At 44.2% G+C, this 18798-nt stretch overlaps 3 protein-coding genes across 13 annotated transcripts; 2 read left to right on the forward strand and 1 right to left on the reverse strand.

The window, feature by feature from the left end:
* Window positions 1–486: 486 nt before the first annotated feature.
* On the forward strand, window positions 487–5389 carry nfe2 (nuclear factor, erythroid 2). 3 transcript variants are annotated; one of them, XM_047040710.1, is made up of 4 exons: window positions 487–718; window positions 2090–2168; window positions 2414–2585; window positions 3352–5389. In XM_047040710.1, the coding sequence occupies exons 2-4, from the start codon at window positions 2121–2123 to the stop codon at window positions 4686–4688; spliced, it is 1557 nt and encodes a 518-aa protein (XP_046896666.1). In that variant the 5' UTR covers window positions 487–718; window positions 2090–2120; the 3' UTR covers window positions 4689–5389. The 3 variants fall into 3 exon arrangements, with proteins under 3 accessions (XP_046896666.1, XP_046896667.1, XP_046896668.1); XM_047040711.1 differs by having other exon boundaries at window positions 2448–2585; window positions 3378–5389; XM_047040712.1 differs by lacking the exon at window positions 487–718 and having other exon boundaries at window positions 2092–2168; window positions 3378–5389.
* A 996-nt stretch (window positions 5390–6385) lies between these two features.
* Window positions 6386–9444, reverse strand: hnrnpa1b (heterogeneous nuclear ribonucleoprotein A1b). Of its 9 annotated transcripts, none has more exons than XM_047040770.1 (11): window positions 9338–9444; window positions 8700–8816; window positions 8447–8593; window positions 8141–8351; window positions 7957–8052; window positions 7823–7867; window positions 7637–7696; window positions 7371–7523; window positions 7135–7287; window positions 6934–7027; window positions 6386–6695 (listed from the first exon to the last, which is right to left on the reverse strand). In XM_047040770.1, the coding sequence occupies exons 1-10, from the start codon at window positions 9347–9349 to the stop codon at window positions 6948–6950; spliced, it is 1074 nt and encodes a 357-aa protein (XP_046896726.1). In that variant the 5' UTR covers window positions 9350–9444; the 3' UTR covers window positions 6386–6695; window positions 6934–6947. The 9 variants fall into 9 exon arrangements, with proteins under 9 accessions (XP_046896726.1, XP_046896724.1, XP_046896725.1 ...); XM_047040768.1 differs by having other exon boundaries at window positions 7607–7696; XM_047040769.1 differs by having other exon boundaries at window positions 7637–7669; window positions 7784–7867.
* A 583-nt stretch (window positions 9445–10027) lies between these two features.
* Window positions 10028–14494, forward strand: cbx5 (chromobox homolog 5 (HP1 alpha homolog, Drosophila)). The gene is made up of 5 exons (XM_047040825.1): window positions 10028–10261; window positions 10562–10779; window positions 10908–11154; window positions 11585–11685; window positions 13167–14494. The coding sequence occupies exons 2-5, from the start codon at window positions 10649–10651 to the stop codon at window positions 13306–13308; spliced, it is 621 nt and encodes a 206-aa protein (XP_046896781.1). The 5' UTR covers window positions 10028–10261; window positions 10562–10648; the 3' UTR covers window positions 13309–14494.
* The last annotated feature ends 4304 nt before the right edge of the window (window positions 14495–18798 follow it).

Genomic DNA, 18798 nt, shown 5'->3' on the forward strand with positions numbered 1-18798 from the left:
GTGGCCTTTCTTACCTGCTGGAGGTGTACATTCCATCCCTCACTAAACCAAGTCTTCATCCAGACTCCAGCCCACCCCCGCCTGCACAGGGCCCTCACAGCAATGCCAGCTTCAGCTCCAGGTGCTCCCAGTCACACTCTTCATATGTGTACTAGTCAGCACAATTAGTAGAGGCACAGAACTTAAGGTTGTGTGTTTTAGGTGGTGGGGTCTTTTGGCTGGCTTTGATCAATAATGATTTGGGCATGTTGCCTGAATGCTGATTTAAAATGGTCAAAGTATTACTTTTTTTAAACATTTGTAAACATGTGTGAACACTAGCCGGGATATATTCTGGGGTTTGCCAGACCACTGGCTTGTGGTTTGCATGTGGAAAAAAGGGGAAATTTTGGGGTTGGGATACGAGAGGGCAAAAAAAGTGTGGTGTTGTGTGGGTGCTTTACAGGAACGCTGCTCTCATCACAGACCCATCCCATTTATGCCGGTGACTGACTGTGCAGCGGGGCAGAGAGTGACAGACACAGAGAGAGATCGAGAGAGAGAGTGAAAGCACATGCAGTCTTTTAGATGGTTGGTTTTAAAAAGTGTACTGTCCAGACCAAAGAGATTGAAGACTTCTGTTAGTCTGTTAGCTCCATCAGTACAAGGATTATGTTCCACATCTGAGGACTTTTTAGTCTCCGAACACCTGTTGAAGAAACAGAGAAATGTTCCTCAGGTATGTTTCTTCAAGCCCTGCATTGCCTACACAGCTTTCCATAAGCTGCTTTTTTCTTTGCGAAATCATGCTAAAACATTGCTTCTTTCAGATCTTGAATATATAAAAGTTTTTCTGGACATGATATATTGTAAATTAGTTTAACCATTATATTGTCAAACTTTGTTTCTTTAGAAAGACACATATAATGTGTCTTTATAATGTGTTGAAGTCAAAGTATATTGAATAGTTTTAAAACAGTTTGTTGTCCTCAAGGTTTCCATTATCAATCCATGCTACACAAATTGACCCCTGCAATGACAAAAAGGTTATCTAATAAATAAGACGCCAACTTCTACTGTCCCATAATCTTAAGTGATTTTGAAAAATGCCAGTTCATGGATTACTTGTACATGGTACATTTGGAACTTGTACACTTCACCACCCAGTCGTTCATTGACAATATTCTTAATGCTTGGCCTACAACATTTATCACGTTAAAAGAAGGCAAACTTACAACCCAATGACATGGTTTACCATTACACATCCATGTCTCCTTGTGTATGACAGGAAACAGCTTTATCATAACAGTGGTGAGGGCAGGATATGAAGGGATGTCACAACAAGCCAATGTTGGTTACAATAGGCAAGGAAACCGGTTCATGATACATAATATCATATGATAAATATGAACTGAATTGATAGGATAAATAACACCCCAGGGTCATGGATCATATGTCAACAATTATTGTTTTGGAATGGTTGTGATTGCATTAATGATACTCCTTCCCGTAAGCAAATGAATGCTTGACATTAAACAGCTGAAACCCCTGGTCATAATATCATGTTTAGATTACTGTAATACTGAAAGTATACGCATCATATGGGAATATTGGCCTTTACAATACACCAAGGGATTCAGGTGTCAAAGGTACCTCCAGGACATCCACATGACTACATGTGTGTTGATACATGTACATGTGTGTTGAACACAAACACACAGTACTTCCAGGACTGTAGCCAGGACGTTCACTTGCAGAGGAGGAGGGGGGGCTGCTGTCTTCCAGCAGATTGTCTTATCAGGCCCTGGCATGGTGGCTCCCAGCCTAGCTGATAGGAGGAATTAACCAGACCAACGGCACGGCGGGCTTCAAATGTACCAAGAGTCCATCTATGAAAATCCCCCAAACAACTCATTCACTGTCAGCGGGCTGGCACTTTGGAGGGTGATGAAGCAGAATCTAGCCTCTGTAGTAGTTATGTTTATAGTATAGGTATAGTCAAATATGATTGTTCTTTCCTGGATGTTTTCAAGTGGTTGACATATTGTTACTGAAAGTAAGGGTATGTCATGTGCTTTGAATTGCTGATATCTCTATCTCTCATCCCCAGGAGGGTTCACTGCAACGAGAGTCTGTCCTGAATGTGTTCGACAGCCAACTATCTGCTCCCTTTGAGGAGAAACTGTGAGGTCGGTCTACACCACATATGGAGAAATATACGAACACTACGAACACTACTAACACTGTAATGGCAGATATTGTACAGTCTAACACTGATGTAATACATAATTTTTTTATTGAAAGCAAATTCTAGATCTAGGTTTAATCTCCTTGAAAGCACCTCTGCTGATTGTATCTAATTCTTTCTGTATGTGAAACAATGTAATGGCATCTTTGTATATGTACTTACAACCTGCCCAAACAAATCCCAAAGGTGACCAGTCCAGCCCTGTCTCCTCCGTCATCAGGTACTGGCTGCCCCGGGGAGGCTGTGCGGGGGAACGTCGATGCTAACCAGCGCCCCTGGAGCCAGATCACATGGAGGCCCCCAGGACACAGACATGGACTTGGCCTGGCAGGAACTGATGGCCATCACAGAGCTGCAGGTGAGCATAGTGACTCCAGTGTCTCTACAACACTGATTTGACAGGATCCAGGATAACATTTGCTGAAAATGTTCATACATCATTTATGAATCATAATGGTCACCTCAATTTGTTGACATCCACTGGAAAACCTCACCTCACATACAAAACACCAACGCACAAACCAGAACAGATCTTGACGTTTTGAACCTAAGAAGTCCCTAGTCCATGAACATAGAACCCAATAGACACAGCTCAAACTCAGTGCATACCTTCCTGAGCCTATCCCGCACCAAGACCCCTCCAGACCAACACACACTCAGGTGAGGCTGATAACAATGGGCCAATTGAGTGATGGCAGGATAAAGACACAGGGAGAAAGAGGGCCAAATGCTGTATGTTGCGAGCAGTCCCCTGCACGGCACAATGACCATCTGTTTCCACATGAAACCTGATCGCAACTAGAGGGACCTTCAGAAGCTATGGGTGGCACAGCAATGTGTGTGTGTGTGTGTGTGGAGGAGGGGGGGGTATAATCCACTTTGCAATGTCATGTCTTGATGTGATGCATTATAGTGATATAGATGTGATATCAGCACAGCATACCAATGCTCCTCAATATGCCACGAGTCTATAGCGCTGCTATATTATTATTATAACTAAAGCGACTGTTAAGCCTCACGCAGAATTGATTACTGATTGATTATTTCATTATAGCAGGCCCTTTTTTATGACTGCACCTGCCATTCCAAATCCAAGATTGAATTACATCTTTCAAATAAAATAGTACTGTGTCTTACTTTCCTGTTGCAGGAGTTCCAGATTCCTGGTGAGGGTCCTTATGAGGCCGTCCAGTACCACCCAATGGAGACAATAGTGCCTCTGGGATCGTTTGAGGTTGGTCAGACGCCCCAGCCCCTCTCCTCTGGCTGTGACCTCAACTCTGTGGCCACCGCTTTCCATGGATCCTACTCTGATGTGATGCCAGCCTGCCAGCGTCTAGGCACCGATGCTGGGACACAGTACGTGCATTCAGGTTCTCAGCTCAACGCCAGGCTACTGCCCGATCCTTCGAATCTCCTGCAGCCTCCACTGACCATGTGCCTGCTGGACCATGTGAACCTGCCATGTGTTGGCGAATCGCATGGGAAAGACAGTGCTGGCCTCACACAGGGTATTAGTTGCCAGATGCCTGGGAGTCTTCTACATGAACAGACTGAACATACACAGGCAGGTGATGATCTGGAATCAGACTCTGGTCTTTCCCTGGGCTCCAGTCCTCCTTTGGCTTCTCCAGAAAACGCCATGACTGGTGTAGCTGCATACCAGGGCACAAACATTGCCCTAAACTTCAATGATGGGGAGATGGAAGGTATGGGTGAGGGGAGTGGGAGAGGAGGCGTTTTGTACCCAATCGACTATCAGCACCCTAATGAGTCTTACCATTACCATGGAGCCCTGTCTTCATTCTTCTCCTCACAGCCAGGTTCAACCCCCCCCCACACACACCTTCACCTACAGCCCTGTGGGCCTCCGAAACAGCAGCAAACTCTCTCTAGTGCCCTATCTGACTTGTATTCAAACACATCTGGTGTCGCCAGCAGAGGGGGCTCCTGCCAGGCTCTGTATGTGAAGCCCAGGAGGAACTCTGTTTCCACAGCTGCTGTTCACCTAAGCAGAGATGAGCGTCGCGCTCTGGCCTTGAAGATCCCTTTCCCTCTGGAGAAGATCATCAATCTACCGGTGGACGACTTTAATGAACTCCTTACACAATACACCCTGGCAGACTCTCAAATGGCACTGGTCCGTGACATCAGACGGCGTGGAAAGAACAAAGTGGCAGCTCAGAACTGCAGGAAGAGGAAGCTGGAGAACATTGTCCAGCTGGAGGGGGAGCTGGGCCAGCTCCAGGCCCAGAGAGACCACCTGGCACGGGAGAGACTGGAGTTCCAGAGGAGCCTGTCCATGGTGCGATGCCGGCTCACAGACTTGTACACTGAGGTTTTCGCTCAGCTGAGAGACGAGGATGGACACCCATACTCTATTGAAGACTACACTTTACAGCAGAGCCCCGATGGCAATATATATCTGGTGCTGCGCAACTCAATACTGGATGGAGAATGATTCACGTTGCTTTTTTCTCACTGATTTCTCATTGTCATTACTTTGCCATGACAGTATAACGGACCTGTCTGAAATAAATTTAAATGTTCAAAACTAGACTTGGGAATGGCAGTTACAGAAATTGTTTTAACTGTTTAGTATCTACATTCAGTATGCATTTGAAATACCGCATTGGTGCCCAATTTTACGTTTACATCTGTAAATATGTACAATATGTAGCTAAATAAATAGCTACTCCACAATTCATCTAGCCTGGGAACCAGACCAAGTTGCAAACTCACATTTATTTGCTCTGGCCATCCTCCCATTCAAACAGATTTACCTACGGCATGGAAAGTAGCGGGCACCAGTATTTCTAATATGGAGCAGGTCTGATGGTCTTTGTTGCATCTATCCAGTTGCAACCAGACATTTTGAAAACAACCCTTTTTATATTATAAATGTAATGATATTATACCTTATTAAATTGTCATAGGGGCGAACAGTGTGCTTGGTGATGCAATCAGGTTCAAGACTATGTATTTGCAACATTGTCTAGCAATACCAGGCTACAATTTCAGCGTTCTTTTTATACAGTTTCCTTTGCAGTAATAAAACAGTTATAAGACATTTCGTATACAAAATAATTTATTGATAAAAAAAGTTTAAAATGTATGCACAGCAGACAAATATAAAAATTGTGTAACATCTCCCCTCGCTCACCCTGCAAAAGAAAACACATTTCAGAAAAATGTCTTGTGACTTACACTTACTGAAAGATGACTTGCTGAAAGACTACAAACTTCACAGGTTATACCTCATTTAACGGTCACAGGGGCGAACACAATGTGCTTGGTTGTGCACTCCACAGGTCAGACATCTGGCTCCTGAAAGGCAGAAAGGAAGACGTAAGAACGACAGAACTTCATGAAAAGCGACGTCAGAAAGATAAGACAGGAGTTGTGTTTACACCAGCATGCATTACACATTTAAACGTTATGAAAATGTTCAGGCCCATTCTTTTTTTTTTTTTTACATAGTGGGGCATTGGTGTCAAAATCTGACATGGTCATTACGACTGCTACTCATGACTAAACAAGTGCTTACTCTACCAACTACAGAACATGATATTTAACAGAACTAACAGTAGGTGAAAATTCTGGTCTTACCTACAGAGAGCATTTTAGCCCTTTGGTAGCTGCTGCTTGCTAGTCTCACATGCCTTCTGTACTCACTCTCCCCTGCTTGTCTGCTCCTGGATGTGGACTTTGCTACGTCTCTCCCTCAGCTGGCTTCCATGGCTAGCCTCAAGACTTTGCATGTAAGCTAGCCTCCTCCGGATGAGCTTGCCCAAACCACTCAGGTGTGCTTCAGTGTCAGTGCTGGGACTCACTGACGAACACTACCTCTCCAGTGTGAGACCAGACATCAGGAGTACTCCCATGCTATGGAACCACTCACTGTTCTCCCCCACTCACTTGACTTCTCTGGGAAGCTCGAAAAATCATTTTCTGTAGTCTAGCGTTGGTCCGATGATTTTACTACACAGTTCTAGCCAGATGGAAGTCTTCCATTTATCACATTGCTTCTCTTCATACCAAGAACAGATGGTTCTGACTTAACAATTGACATCCCTCAATAACGAGAGCATTTGTACAACACCTCCAGAGCACCCTCCCGCTCCCAAACCCCTAAAAGATGCTAACACGACTGAACAGTGTTTTTAAAAAAACTGAAAGGTGGTTTATTTCATCTTGATTGGGTTGCAGTTACACAAAAATAAAAACCATACGCAAAGGAAAGAAATCGACATAAAACCTCATGGAATGCTTGCTTTCCAGAAACATAAAAATATAAAATCCCGGGTGACAACATTTTTTTTACGAATCCCCCGCCATGATTCTCTATTGTACATCTCTTCTTTGTAGCAGCTGTAACCTGCCACAACTGTTTGGCTGAGCAGATCTATGGGGTAAACCTGCAGCTGCCCTGTCACTTCTCTCGCTCTCCTCTCCTAAGTACTCAGTCCTGTTGAACAATACGGAACAACATAGTTACAACTGTGAACTGACTTTTTGGAATGTGACCTACATTTAAATCCAGAGTGAGCATTCTTTTTAAATGATAAAGTATCACTCGGGTCGATATCAAATCTACATGACTTGCATAACAAGTGTGGTGTGCCCTGCTGGTAGGCTTACACTGGTATCTACTCAAGACCACACTGGGTTTACATTGAGCTCACACTTAATGTTTTGGTGCTCACCATTCTCCCATTATCTAGAATCGTCTTCCGCCGGATCCACCTCCATATCCACCACCGCCGCCGCCGCCGCCACTTGAGCCACCTCCATATCCACCTGATGGGAAACAACGGCCCGGTTAGCGGGCAGACGTTCTAGATGGTTCCAAAAGAAACCATTCAGGAGTTTCTGGTTGGGTCACGTCACGGTCATGCAGTACACACCTCCATATGGGCCTGAGGTCCTTCCACCACCACCGCCGCCACCACCACCACTGCCAAAGTTGTTGCCCTTCATGGGACCATAGTTGGACGCCTGGTTGTTGTAGTTTCCAAAGTCGTTGTAGTTGCTGCCACCGCCGCCACCTCCGAAGTTTCCTGTAATTTAAGTGGTGAAATGTTAACCAACAGAAGAGATGACCAACACAGTCAGGTTCATGCTCAACTCCAAGTCTACCCACCACCACCGAAATTGCCGTTCCCGTTGTTGTAGCTGTCGTAGCCGTTTCCTCCTCCTCCTCCGTAGCCTCCGCCGCCCTGGTTGCCGTAGCCTTGTCCTCCTCCGTAGCCACGGTTACCACCACCGTAACCGCCAGGGCCTCCTCCATAGCCACCTGGGAAAGTAAAAGGGTCATAGAACCACAGCCAGACCAACACTCAACACAGCTCTATGGCCACACCAGATCCTAACTCTTACCATCTCCACCTCCATAACCATTGTTGTAACCATCTCCACCTCCATATCCACCCCCTCTTCCGCCTGAAACAGAACCCGAGTCAGCGTCACCTAAAGTATATTGAAACAATCACCAGAGGTTAAGCACACAGGTTCAAACAAGGTAGGAATAAAGACAAGTGGTGCTGGACCACATACCACGGCCACCGAAGTATCCGTCTCGGTCAAAATCATTACCTCCATAGCCCCCACCTCGGCCGTAATTACCGGAGCCTCCACGGCCTGTAAAAAAAACAAGCCGTTGACTGCTGTGGTCTTGGCGTGATGGGGGGGCCTCCTCAGAAAAGCACTAGAGTGGTTATTAAGCTCACCTCTCATTCCACCCATGGGCGATCCTTGCATTTCCTGTCTCGACAGCGCCTTCCTCACTTCGCAGTTGTGGCCGTTGACAGTGTGGTATTTCTGGACTGGGGGACAAAAATGACATAGTTAAAGAGTGAAGGCTTATTGGAAATCAAAATAAAAGACGATTAAACGCACTGCCAATCCACTTACTGACGATCCTGTCTACTGCGTCGTGGTCGTCGAATGTTACAAAACCGAATCCCCTCTTTTTGCCACTGTTGCGGTCTGTCATGATGTCTATGACCTCAATCTTCCCATACTGCTCAAAGTAATCACGAAGATGGGACTCTTCAGTGTCTTCCTTGATGCCACCGACAAAGATCTTCTTCACTGTGACGTGAGCACCAGGCCGGCTCGAGTCCTAAATAACAATAACCATTAGATTAACTCTCGAGTTAGATACCTAAACATGACTGATCAGTGGGTAAATCAAGCGGGTCAATGGGAGAATCTTACCTCTCGAGAAACTGCCCTCTTTGGCTCCACAAGCCTGCCATCAACTTTGTGAGGACGAGCTTCCATTGCAGCATCAACTTCTGTCACAGAGGAGTAAGTGACAAAGCCAAATCCTCTCGAGCGCTTGTTTGCTGGATCCCTCATAACCTGAAGATTATTTGATTATTAAAAAAACAGTTTGAAACAGCTTACATTTAACAAATGAATTAAAATACCATCAAACATTTGTTTTTATATAAGCAACTTAACTCACCACACAGTCTGTAAGGGAGCCCCATTGTTCGAAGTGTGCTCGCAGGCTTTCGTCGGTGGTCTCAAAGCTCAAGCCTCCGATGAACAGCTTGCGGAGCTGCTCAGGTTCGCGTGAAGCCTGTTAAATATAAACATTTCGTTTACGCGCTGGGCATACGCCTGTTTCACACAAAGTATTTACACAGATATCATAATAATGCAAACTACGGGGTGAAAAGTCTTATGAACAACAATGCCCACGATGCAGGCGGAGGGGATCGTCAGCGCCGCCATTCTGATTGCAAAGCTAACGTATCAACAAACATTACTCGATCATGTTCCCATTCAGTCCCTATGTTTTATAAAACATATACAACGTATTACGTTAACATTGCATAGCGTCGAATATTTACACGTTGGTATCTTTAAACAACTAACGCTACATTCCGAGATAACTAAAACCGCACGAACAAAGCAGGCCACGAGGCCTACCTTCTTTTAAGATGGCGGCCTATCGATGGCTAGCTAGAAAGCAAAATAGCAGGATACGATATTTGGTTATCCCACAGTAAATGTTTACATTGCATTTACCAATACCCCTGCAGTCATTTACGATGTGACACATTTTACCACAACTGATGCACACATTACAAAACTCACCTCTTTCGACATTCTGCTGATGGAAATTTCTCGATTCCGTGTGACTTGTTCGAGTGGAGCAGATCTGCGACAGCCGAGTAGAAATGTAATGGAGTCCAATAAATAGAAAAGGATACGCCTCTTTCGTGCAACTATTGGTTCGCATTCCCGCTCGCTCTGGTGAAGGCCTGCTTCCTTCAATTCGGTTGGATAAACTACTGTCAATCAGTAGACATGTCCAATACCGCTACAATAGCAACTGCTGATAGGCATACACTTTATTGATACTACGTAACTGTAAAAAGGTTGCCAGGTAGAAAGAGCATGCTGGTTAATGTAGTTTATCATTATGTTATGTACGGACCCAAAACACAAGACATAATCACAAGAACACAATAAAACTGTCTCGAATAGACATTTTCCACTATTACGGTTGGAGTTTCTATACAGGACATGTAGTCGTGAACCAAGTATCCTCACGTTATAATTCGATTCCTTCCGTATTGGAGAAATTAATCATATCAATCATGGCCAGCAATCCGTCTAGGAAATAGCTTCAGTAGACTCTTATGATTGGTAGATGAAGCGTCCGTGGCTTCAATATATATCTATATCTAATTTGAATATGATTATAATGTACATTTAATTCAGCCAAGAGTCACCAGCCAATCAAAAATCACATTTAAGTAAATCTGAAGTTGTTTTTTTGTGTGTGTGTTTTTCACGAATCGCCATTGTGCGTTGCATTAGCGCGCGCTTTTTACGCAGAGCAGGCAAAAGAGCCAACCAGGTCAGTTTGAGAAGGAAAGGAAGGAAGCTTGATAAGAAGAAAGCAGTGCACGCCGGACACAACCCAGTCTTGCTTGCAAAAAAGACCGTGACTTCGTATTTTAGTGAATTGTGGCATTTAAGGATAAGAGGTTTGGAAGTAACCGTCTTCATATAGTAAGTTTGCATTTGTATCTCTAAGCTATACCTCAAATATCTACTGCTAGATGCTACCATCGCCTGTGTAACGGCTAGCTAGCTAGCAAACTAGCAATATCATGCGCCATGTTAGCTTAGTCGGCTAACAGTACTCATTAGACGTACGAGCAAAGTAGCCCACATGCTACCTCGGCAATAGCACATCCATAGTTACCTAGTTATATATGTAATTATTTGTATTCACCTTCTAATCCTCATAGCTACTAATTAACATATCAGATCTAGCTGTCGCTTTCTATAATCAACTTTTTTGTTCAGGTATTTTCCAGTTTGATTCAGTCAAGATAGCCATCGATAGTTCGCTAGCTAGCAAGCGATTTCTCTTGCTCTAGCGGATTATTAGCCATGGGAAAGAAGAGTCGTGAAGATGGTTCCTCGTCTTCAGAGGAAGAAGAGTATGTTGTTGAAAAGGTGTTGGACAGAAGGGTAACGAAGGGCCGAGTTGAATTTTTCCTCAAGTGGAAAGGCTATTCAGAGTAAGTTAATTGAAATCGCTAATAATCTTTGCACTTAATTGATTCCTAATGTTTACAGATTCGTATAGGTATGTAAGCAAGCTAACGTACACATCTCTTTATTACAATGTTTGCGTGATTCTTTTCAGGAAGCACAATACATGGGAACCAGAGAAGAATCTAGGCTGTCCTGAGCTCATTGCGGAGTTCATGAAGACCTACAAGAAGAGCAGCAGCAGTAGTAGTAGTGGTGGTGGTGCTGCTGCTACCCCCAGCAGTGGGGCAGCCAAGTCCAGCTCAGGCCCCTCTGGGCGCTCCAAAGACAGTAGCGGCAGCAAGAGGAGAAACTCAGACGAAGATGAGGAGGGCAGCAGTAAGCCCAAAAGAAAAAAAGAAGTAAGCAATTGAGGCCACTGAAGAGATCACTACAGTTTGTTCTTGCTTCTTCTGCTCCAAACGTATACATCTGCGGATGTATGGTGGAACACCCCGAAATGTACTCACAAAGACGTGTCAAAGCATGTCATCTTATTTCTGGCGTAATGTGATCTGAAATCTGACTCTTTGTGAACACAAAAGACCTCTTGCATAGAAACTTGTGTCCATAGGACTTGTTTGCTGGTTGACACCTTGAGCCTTAAACAATGGCTTAATCTATTGACTGAGCTTTGCATTTGAATAAATGTTTAAAAGCAACCCAAATTTAAAAGTGAAAACTGCTCACCCCACCCACTGCAACAGTATCCTATCAACATCTTCCCCGAAACCTTTTGTTAACATCACCCTAACAACATCGTTGGGAATAATATTTGACCATCTTTTACAGGATGAAATACTTGTTGCACGTGGCTTTGAGAGAGGTCTTGAACCAGAGAAGATCATCGGTGCCACAGACTCGTGTGGAGACCTCATGTTCCTCATGAAATGGTGAGTTCACTTTCTGATCACTGGCTAAAAAGGAACAGGAACACAAGACTGACGTGAAGGCTAGCCTGCAGACTGTTGCACATGTTGGTACACAGTACCAGGTCTGTCAACAGTGCTTTTGTCAATCCCATGATAAACAATACCTTTTCACCCCCCCCCCCCCCCCCCCCCCCCCCCCCCCCCCCCCCCCCCCCCCCCCATCACTAATGCAAAAATGACCTTGTAGCCTTGACCTCTAAGTTAACATCAAGTCATATAACGTCCCAGGACCAAGGCAGCTATAATGCTCCCCATAGCAATGTCCTCCTGCCTGTCTTCTGTCCTCCTCCTGCCTGTCGCCTGTCCTCCTGCCTGTCGCCTGTCCTCCTGCCTGTCCTCCTGCCTGTCGCCTGTCCTCCTCCTGCCTGTCGCCTGTCGTCCTCCTCCTGCCTGTCTCCTGTCGTCCTCCTCCTGCCTGTCTCCTGTCCTCCTTCCTCATTCCTGTCCTCCTTCTCCTGTCTTCCTCCTGTCATCCTTCTGCCTGTCTTTTGTCCTCCTCCTGCCTGTCTCCTGTCCTCCTTCTCCTGTCCTCCTCCTGTCGTCCTTCTGCCTGTCTCCTGTCCTCCTTCTCCTGTCCTCCTCCTGTCGTCCTTCTGCCTGTCTCTTGTCCTCCTCCTGCCTGTCTCCTGTCCTCCTTCTCCTGTCCTCCTCCTGTCGTCCTTCTGCCTGTCTCTTGTCCTCCTCCTGCTTGTCTCCTGTCCTTATTGGAGTTATTGGCACCTGTGGCTCTAAACAACTTCCTCCGGGAAAAACTAAAGATATGTCTTACAGACACCAACAAAGTACACAGATAGAAGACGGTTATTATAGAACCTAATGTAAGTGTTCAATATGGTTATGACTTGGCTTAAATAAGCTGTCTGAATGAATTCTGAATGAATTTGCTAAGCATAATTTTCATATAAAATTTGATATTTTAGGCCCTAAAGAACTAACAAGCAGAGGGAACATGACACGTGTGGAAATCACATTGTTTCTGTACATAATCCTGCTTCAGAGTTCAATTAAAAAAACAACGCAGAGAAACAACGAGTTAATTTCATGAATGAATTCTGAATGAATTTGCTAAGCATAATTTTCTTATAAAATTTTATATTTTAGGCTCTAAAGAACTAACAAGCAGAGGGAACATGACACGTGTGGAAATCACATTGTTTCTGTACATAATCCTGCTTCAGAGTTCAATTAAAAAAACAACGCAGAGAAACAACGATTTAATTTCATGAAAATAATAACAATCGTATTGGTAAAGAGCAGTTGGAAGTTCTGTAGATCCACATTAGTCCATTGAGGCCCTCTTCAACGGAGGTCCTTGTTGAACATCTCAAGATGCCCACAGTTTGGAGCACGATGGGTCTTGACCCTTCAATTGAGCCTGATCGGCAACCGCACAGAACCGATCCGGTTTTAACGCGTCCATCACCCACCTTCTCTCCTCGCAGGAAGGACTCTGACGAGGCAGACCTGGTGCTCGCCAAAGAGGCCAATCTCAAGTGCCCACAGATTGTCATAGCCTTCTATGAAGAGAGGCTCACCTGGCACGAGGACGGAGACAAGAAGGAGAAGGAGGCCGTGAGCGTGTGAGTGGGTGGCTGGGGCGCTGCATGGGCAGAGCAAGACCCTTTTCTGCCCCATGCTGCAGAGACTACCTGGAGAGAGATGTGCGCACACACACACACACACACACACACATACACTTGTTGGCTCATTGTTTCTACTGACCGTGTGACTCCCCCCAGAACAACTCTGGCGGCCTCCTCCCCCGTGCCCCGTGTACAGACTAACGACACAGAACACAACCGTTCACGCCTTCCCCAACCCAGACACTGAAGCATCAGAGCTTAACTGAACAGCCCTCCATCTTGCGGACTCCGCTGTCTTCTCTCTCTCTCTCTCTCTTTGCTGTCGTTCGTTTTCTTTGATTCCCCTTGTGCTGTTTAAAATTGTGCTGATTTGTGTTGGTGAGATTATATTTGGGGCAATTGCTGAGTACAACTGTCCTAGAGGGACTTTGAAGGTAGCCTTCACCAAATGCATTTGAGTAAAGGTGTGCGTCTCATAACAAACCATCTGGGTTTCTACAAAGGTTCCTTCGATGTCGTTTTTGATATTTTTAGTAATATTCATGTTCACGGTCAATACCGTTTTTACCGTCAGTTTAAGGATTCCCTGCTTTTCTTTCTCTGTTGATGGACTCGTTTTATTTTTAAGTGCTCACATTTGATGTTAAATTAAGCCAAGTCCAACCCCCGTTTTTATAGACCTTTTTTTTAAAGCAGCTCACTTTTTAGCAGATTAAAATTGTTCTTTTGATTTCCATTTAACATTTGTCAACTTCTCAAATGAATGTCTTGTAACAACAAGCACAAGCAAGGGTGATTTGACTGGCCCATGCGATTGCTGACGTGGATGGTGTTTATATTGAACCTAACTGCAATAATGGTAGAATGGGACCAGCCAGCCACCCAATGAGTTGAGTTAGACAATCATATAGATGCGAGTCTTCACAATGGACTATGACACCAGCTGAAGCATTTTGACTGAAAAGGACAGTGTGCCACCCTGTGGCTAAATGAAGCAAAGCATGTTGGTTCTCTGATGGAAGCTGGTGGTTGCTTCCATTTTAGACTCTCCTGGTCACTGATGGGGTTATTTTTGTGTTATTTTATTTCCGGTTATCCAATGAATCCAACCATTAGAGTATTTGTTGTACTACGTATTAGTGTGACGTTAACATCATTAAAGGGAGTTCAAAGAACGATCAGATATGTCCTGCGTTTGTACACATTTGCCCAACTGGGTGTGTTCTGTTAAAGCATGGAATTGGGTCAGACCTAACTGGTACTGTCAGGCCAAATAGTGTCCTAGGGCCAAATAGTGTCCTACCTGACGTCACAATGCCGTTCCGAAGCAAGGACGCGTCCGTCGCTATGCCGACCTTAAATTCCTGAGATATTTACGCGTGCAAGCAGGAAACTGTCATGGTTGCTATACTGGTTACTAGGTAGGAAGTTTTGTATTTAGGCTTATTTAAACCAGTTTATTCTACTCTACTATTTAAAGTTTTCACTCGTTCGACATTCCTGAGACAGCAACGCGCGCAGGTAGAATACTATACGTGTTGCCTTCCCGGTCTGTTAAAATTGATGCTAAATAAGTGAATTCTTTTGACGAAAACAATTAGACAGCTAGCACTAGCTATCAAACGAGTGAAAACTTTAAATAGTAGAGTAGAATAAACTGGTTTACATAAGCCTAAATACAAAACTTCCTACCTAGTAACCAGTATAGCAACCATGACAGTTTCCTGCAAGCACGCGTAAATATCTCAGGAATTTAAGGTCGGCATAGCAACGGACGCGTCCTTGCTTCGGAACGGCATTGTGACTTCAGGTAGGACACTATTTGGCCCTAGGACACTATTTGGCCTGACAGTACCATCCACAACGGCAATGACCAGTTATGATTATCCATGTTCTGTTCTGTGTGAGCATCCTTTCTGTTGAATGCAGTTATTCATGTATTGCGCAGCTACTCACCTCAATTCATTGTGATAGAAACCCAGGGGCCAAAACTACTAAGGCTCGTAACATTAAAATTCCTACCGAAACATGCATACGCAGATGTTTTGTAAACGTGCCTAGGCCTATGCTTTGTTTTGAGTCAGTGTGACATAATGAACCATGTGACCAGAGGGGGAGAGCGTACATAGCCTAATCCAGTGGTTGTCAACCCTGGTCCTCAAGTACCCCCTGTCCCGCATTTTTTTTTTGATGTTCCAACTTCCAACACACTTGATTCAAATGAATGGTTGTTAGCAGAATTCTGCATAACTATAGACCCATTCATTTGAATCAGATGTGTTGGAGCAGGGAAACATCTAAAACATGCAGGACAGGGTGTACTTGAGGACCAGGGTTGAGAACCACTGCCCTAATTAGTTAACTTGGTCTGATGTATCTAAGATTATTTCGATATAAATAGCCTAGGCCCACTTCTGTATATTTTTTGTGTGTGAAAGTGTTTTTTTGTGTGTGAAAGTGTTCATTTCAATAGTTCCAATAGATAATTATACCTAACATACGACTTCATTGAAATTGGGTTAATTTAAGGTAAACCAACCAAGGGAACCCATTCAACTACCCTGCTTCTCCGTCCATGCTCTGGGAGGATGAACTCCCCGTTCAACCACGCCCCTTCCTGTCACTGCTGACTTTAGGAACAAGTCTGAAGACGCTTGACTTATGTTGAGCTAATGGTACCGGATGCAGCACTTTACTTATTGTGGTATTTGCAAATTGGACCCCTTTGTGTGTTTTAATTGATGATGTTGCACTGTGTCTTGTTAAACAGACTGCTCTTTGGCACCAAACGCGCGTCGAATCCTTGATTATCTGCACCATCCATTTGTAGGATTGGCTACTTGCTTTTATCTAAAGCGTCTTGTATAACTGAAGATGTACCTAAATGTAATTTATTAAACCGTGCAGCAAGGGTGCTATATGTCCTACGACATTTCGATTGATACCGATGTTGGTAAGAATAGCGCTGTAACACTGGCCTGACGTGCGGCTTCTTTTTATATGGTCAACTTTGTATGCGCACATCAGCACCCACATCTAGTCCTGCCATATTTTTCTCTTGCTGCTCGTGACCAAAATATTAACGCCACCAAACAAGCGATTCCCTATCGTAAATTAATATCTCAATTTCTTATGTTTTGTAATTGATCTTTTCACGGTTTCTTTTGTTGCCATTTCTAACAACAAGAATTACATTGTTTAGAACCGGGGCATCGAGAAAATGTATTAAAACCATAAACTGCACAGCATATGATTCAAACATGGAAGTTCAAACTTGAGAGTTGAAAGGGACTTGAAGTTCGTTCACGTGCGCACAATCACAAGTCAATTGGAATCAATAAACAAACGTGCGTACCGGTCAAGTAGCCTAGTGTAAAAACACTTTTGATAAAACTTGAGCCCTGGCCAAAGATTGTTACATTTCACCCTAGTTCAGTGGTCTCCATCCCTGGTCCTCAGGGCTGACTGTCCTCCATGTTTGAAATGTTTCCCTGCTCCAACACACCTGATTCAAATGAACGGTTATCGGGCTTCTGCTGAGCTTCATAACGACCTATTCGTTTAAATCAGGGTTGAAGACCATTGTCCTAGTGATTGTTGCTATAGTACAGCTGGAGATCATTGTTATATCCCTTAAGTATTTGTAGATAACAATACCTCATTCGACTCAACACTTACTTTTTCATGATGAGAATGTTTATGGAAGGAACAACTAAATTCTCAAGTCACTGTTGTTGACATCCATATGCAAACCTGTCAAATGTCAAATTAATGCAAAACAGATTTAGTTTGTTTAGGACGGAAGTAACAACATTGTTAATTTACGGGTTAAAAATAAGTTATTTAACTTTGTTGCATATATATATTGTATCTCATGTTCAAATATAAAAAATACAATATTTTTTAATCTTCATTTTGACTTTGCTTTTTTAAGGTATTGTCCACTCAAAATACTTACGGTGTATTAGTTACAATAAAAACGTTGTTAATGTGCAATAAATCAAAATACTTTCCGGGCAGAGCACAGTGTTTGTCCACCAGATGGTGCCACTTTGTACGAAACTATCTTAATGACTATCCCTAGCTACTGGTATTTGTACAGACATCAAATTCAAATACCCAATGCAAAGTAAAGACTAGTCTCTGATCATTCCATGATGTGTCTTCATTTGTGGGGAGTAATACCATGGTTAGTACCATCATTACTTTCAAAATGTATGAATATGACATCAATGAGTCACCTAGTCATTTTCCTATTTATACTCTGAATTAACTCAATCCACAATTTAGAGAATGTTGTTGCTGGTCCTGGTTCTACCATGCAGTCATGCATGCTGGCAAACTATGGAATATTCAGTAGGATATTTGAGTAATATTGAAGTTGATGGACAATGGGAGTACACACTGTGGTGCCTCTCTTCCTCTTCCATTCCTTTCTGCTCTCTCTCTTCCTCTGTCTTTTGTTTTATATCTCTCTTTTCTTAGTCTGTCTCCCTCCCTCACACACCAAACCGCCGTATAGCTACACAACCATGGCGGTGGAATTTTCCTGAAGAAAAAACCCTGCTACACTCCAAATGGAATGCAAAGGTCACTAGTAAATTTCCAGCCCCTGGGACCATTAAGCCCAACAGAGGGAGTGAAGCAGCAGGGTGTTTTATGGACCCTGGAGTTGTCTGCTGCTGACAGACCTGGGCTGGAGGGGGAGGAGGGGGGAGGGGGGGGGGGGCTGCAGTGGCAGCCAAGGGAGCCCTGTCTGTGATGAGCGGGGTAAACACATGGGCAGCAGCAGGGGCATCTTCAGAATACCGGGAGTGTGTTTGAATTGAGACAGAATGTACAGACACAGAGAGAGGAGGAATGTGTAGATGACTTCCAGAGGGCATAGTCGGTGTTTCAGCACATTCTGCCAAACGAGTGTCCAGGGGACAGCGGGAACAGCTGTGGTGAGGTTGGCTCGCCAGGGGAGCGATTGCCGCAGTGGATCTGATCAATGGCGCATGACTTGTTGGTCAATACACACACACACATGGTACACTCAAGCGCACAAAAACACCTTGATGCACATCTACAGGGAATATATTCATGGATGTCTTCAGACATCTAAAAATGCCCTAGAGTGCCCTAAAACAAGCACCTTTTCTAGAACAGTCCATAGTTTGGAAGGCCTTAAAGCACCACATCTCCCCAGAAATCTGGGTGCTTTGTTTCACAGGGCCTGTCAATGAAATGGCCTCCATTTCTCGTTGTGTCCTATTGGTTGACAGGTCAGGTATGCACTACAGCTGGCCAGCTGTCCTACTTTCCCACCCATGCTGGTCCTTGTTGCGACAAGACATACCGGCCAGCGGTGATGAGTCGCACACACTCGCCTATCGCTGCTGGAGCACTGATCCGTGCGAAGGTGATTGCGGCGTGATGCTCTAATTTGGGGGCGGTCATCATGTTTAATGTGCAGTAAAGCATTGGGAGACAAAGGCTCCTTCTTTTT

Source organism: Hypomesus transpacificus, chromosome 18 (genome assembly GCF_021917145.1).
Source record: "Hypomesus transpacificus isolate Combined female chromosome 18, fHypTra1, whole genome shotgun sequence".
In the NCBI taxonomy this organism is placed as follows: domain Eukaryota; kingdom Metazoa; phylum Chordata; class Actinopteri; order Osmeriformes; family Osmeridae; genus Hypomesus; species Hypomesus transpacificus.

Excerpts from the sequence above, each read along its gene's own strand:
- nfe2 (XM_047040710.1), top strand. The coding sequence starts at position 2,121 with ATGTGTTCGACAGCCAACTATCTGCTCCCTTTGAGGAGAAACTGTGAG. Across the intron at positions 2,169-2,413 it reads CTTTGAGGAGAAACTGTGAG|GTGACCAGTCCAGCCCTGTC; the intron begins GTCGGTCTACAC and ends CAAATCCCAAAG. Across the intron at positions 2,586-3,351 it reads TGGCCATCACAGAGCTGCAG|TACTGTGTCTTACTTTCCTG; the intron begins GTGAGCATAGTG and ends CAAATAAAATAG.
- cbx5 (XM_047040825.1), top strand. The coding sequence starts at position 10,649 with ATGGGAAAGAAGAGTCGTGAAGATGGTTCCTCGTCTTCAGAGGAAGAA. Across the intron at positions 11,155-11,584 it reads AGCCCAAAAGAAAAAAAGAA|GATGAAATACTTGTTGCACG; the intron begins GTAAGCAATTGA and ends CATCTTTTACAG. Across the intron at positions 11,686-13,166 it reads CTCATGTTCCTCATGAAATG|GAAGGACTCTGACGAGGCAG; the intron begins GTGAGTTCACTT and ends CTCTCCTCGCAG.
- hnrnpa1b (XM_047040765.1), bottom strand. Across the intron at positions 8,053-8,140 it reads CGCAGTAGACAGGATCGTCA|TCCAGAAATACCACACTGTC; the intron begins GTAAGTGGATTG and ends TTTGTCCCCCAG. Across the intron at positions 7,288-7,370 it reads GAACGGCAATTTCGGTGGTG|GAAACTTCGGAGGTGGCGGC; the intron begins GTGGGTAGACTT and ends CTTAAATTACAG.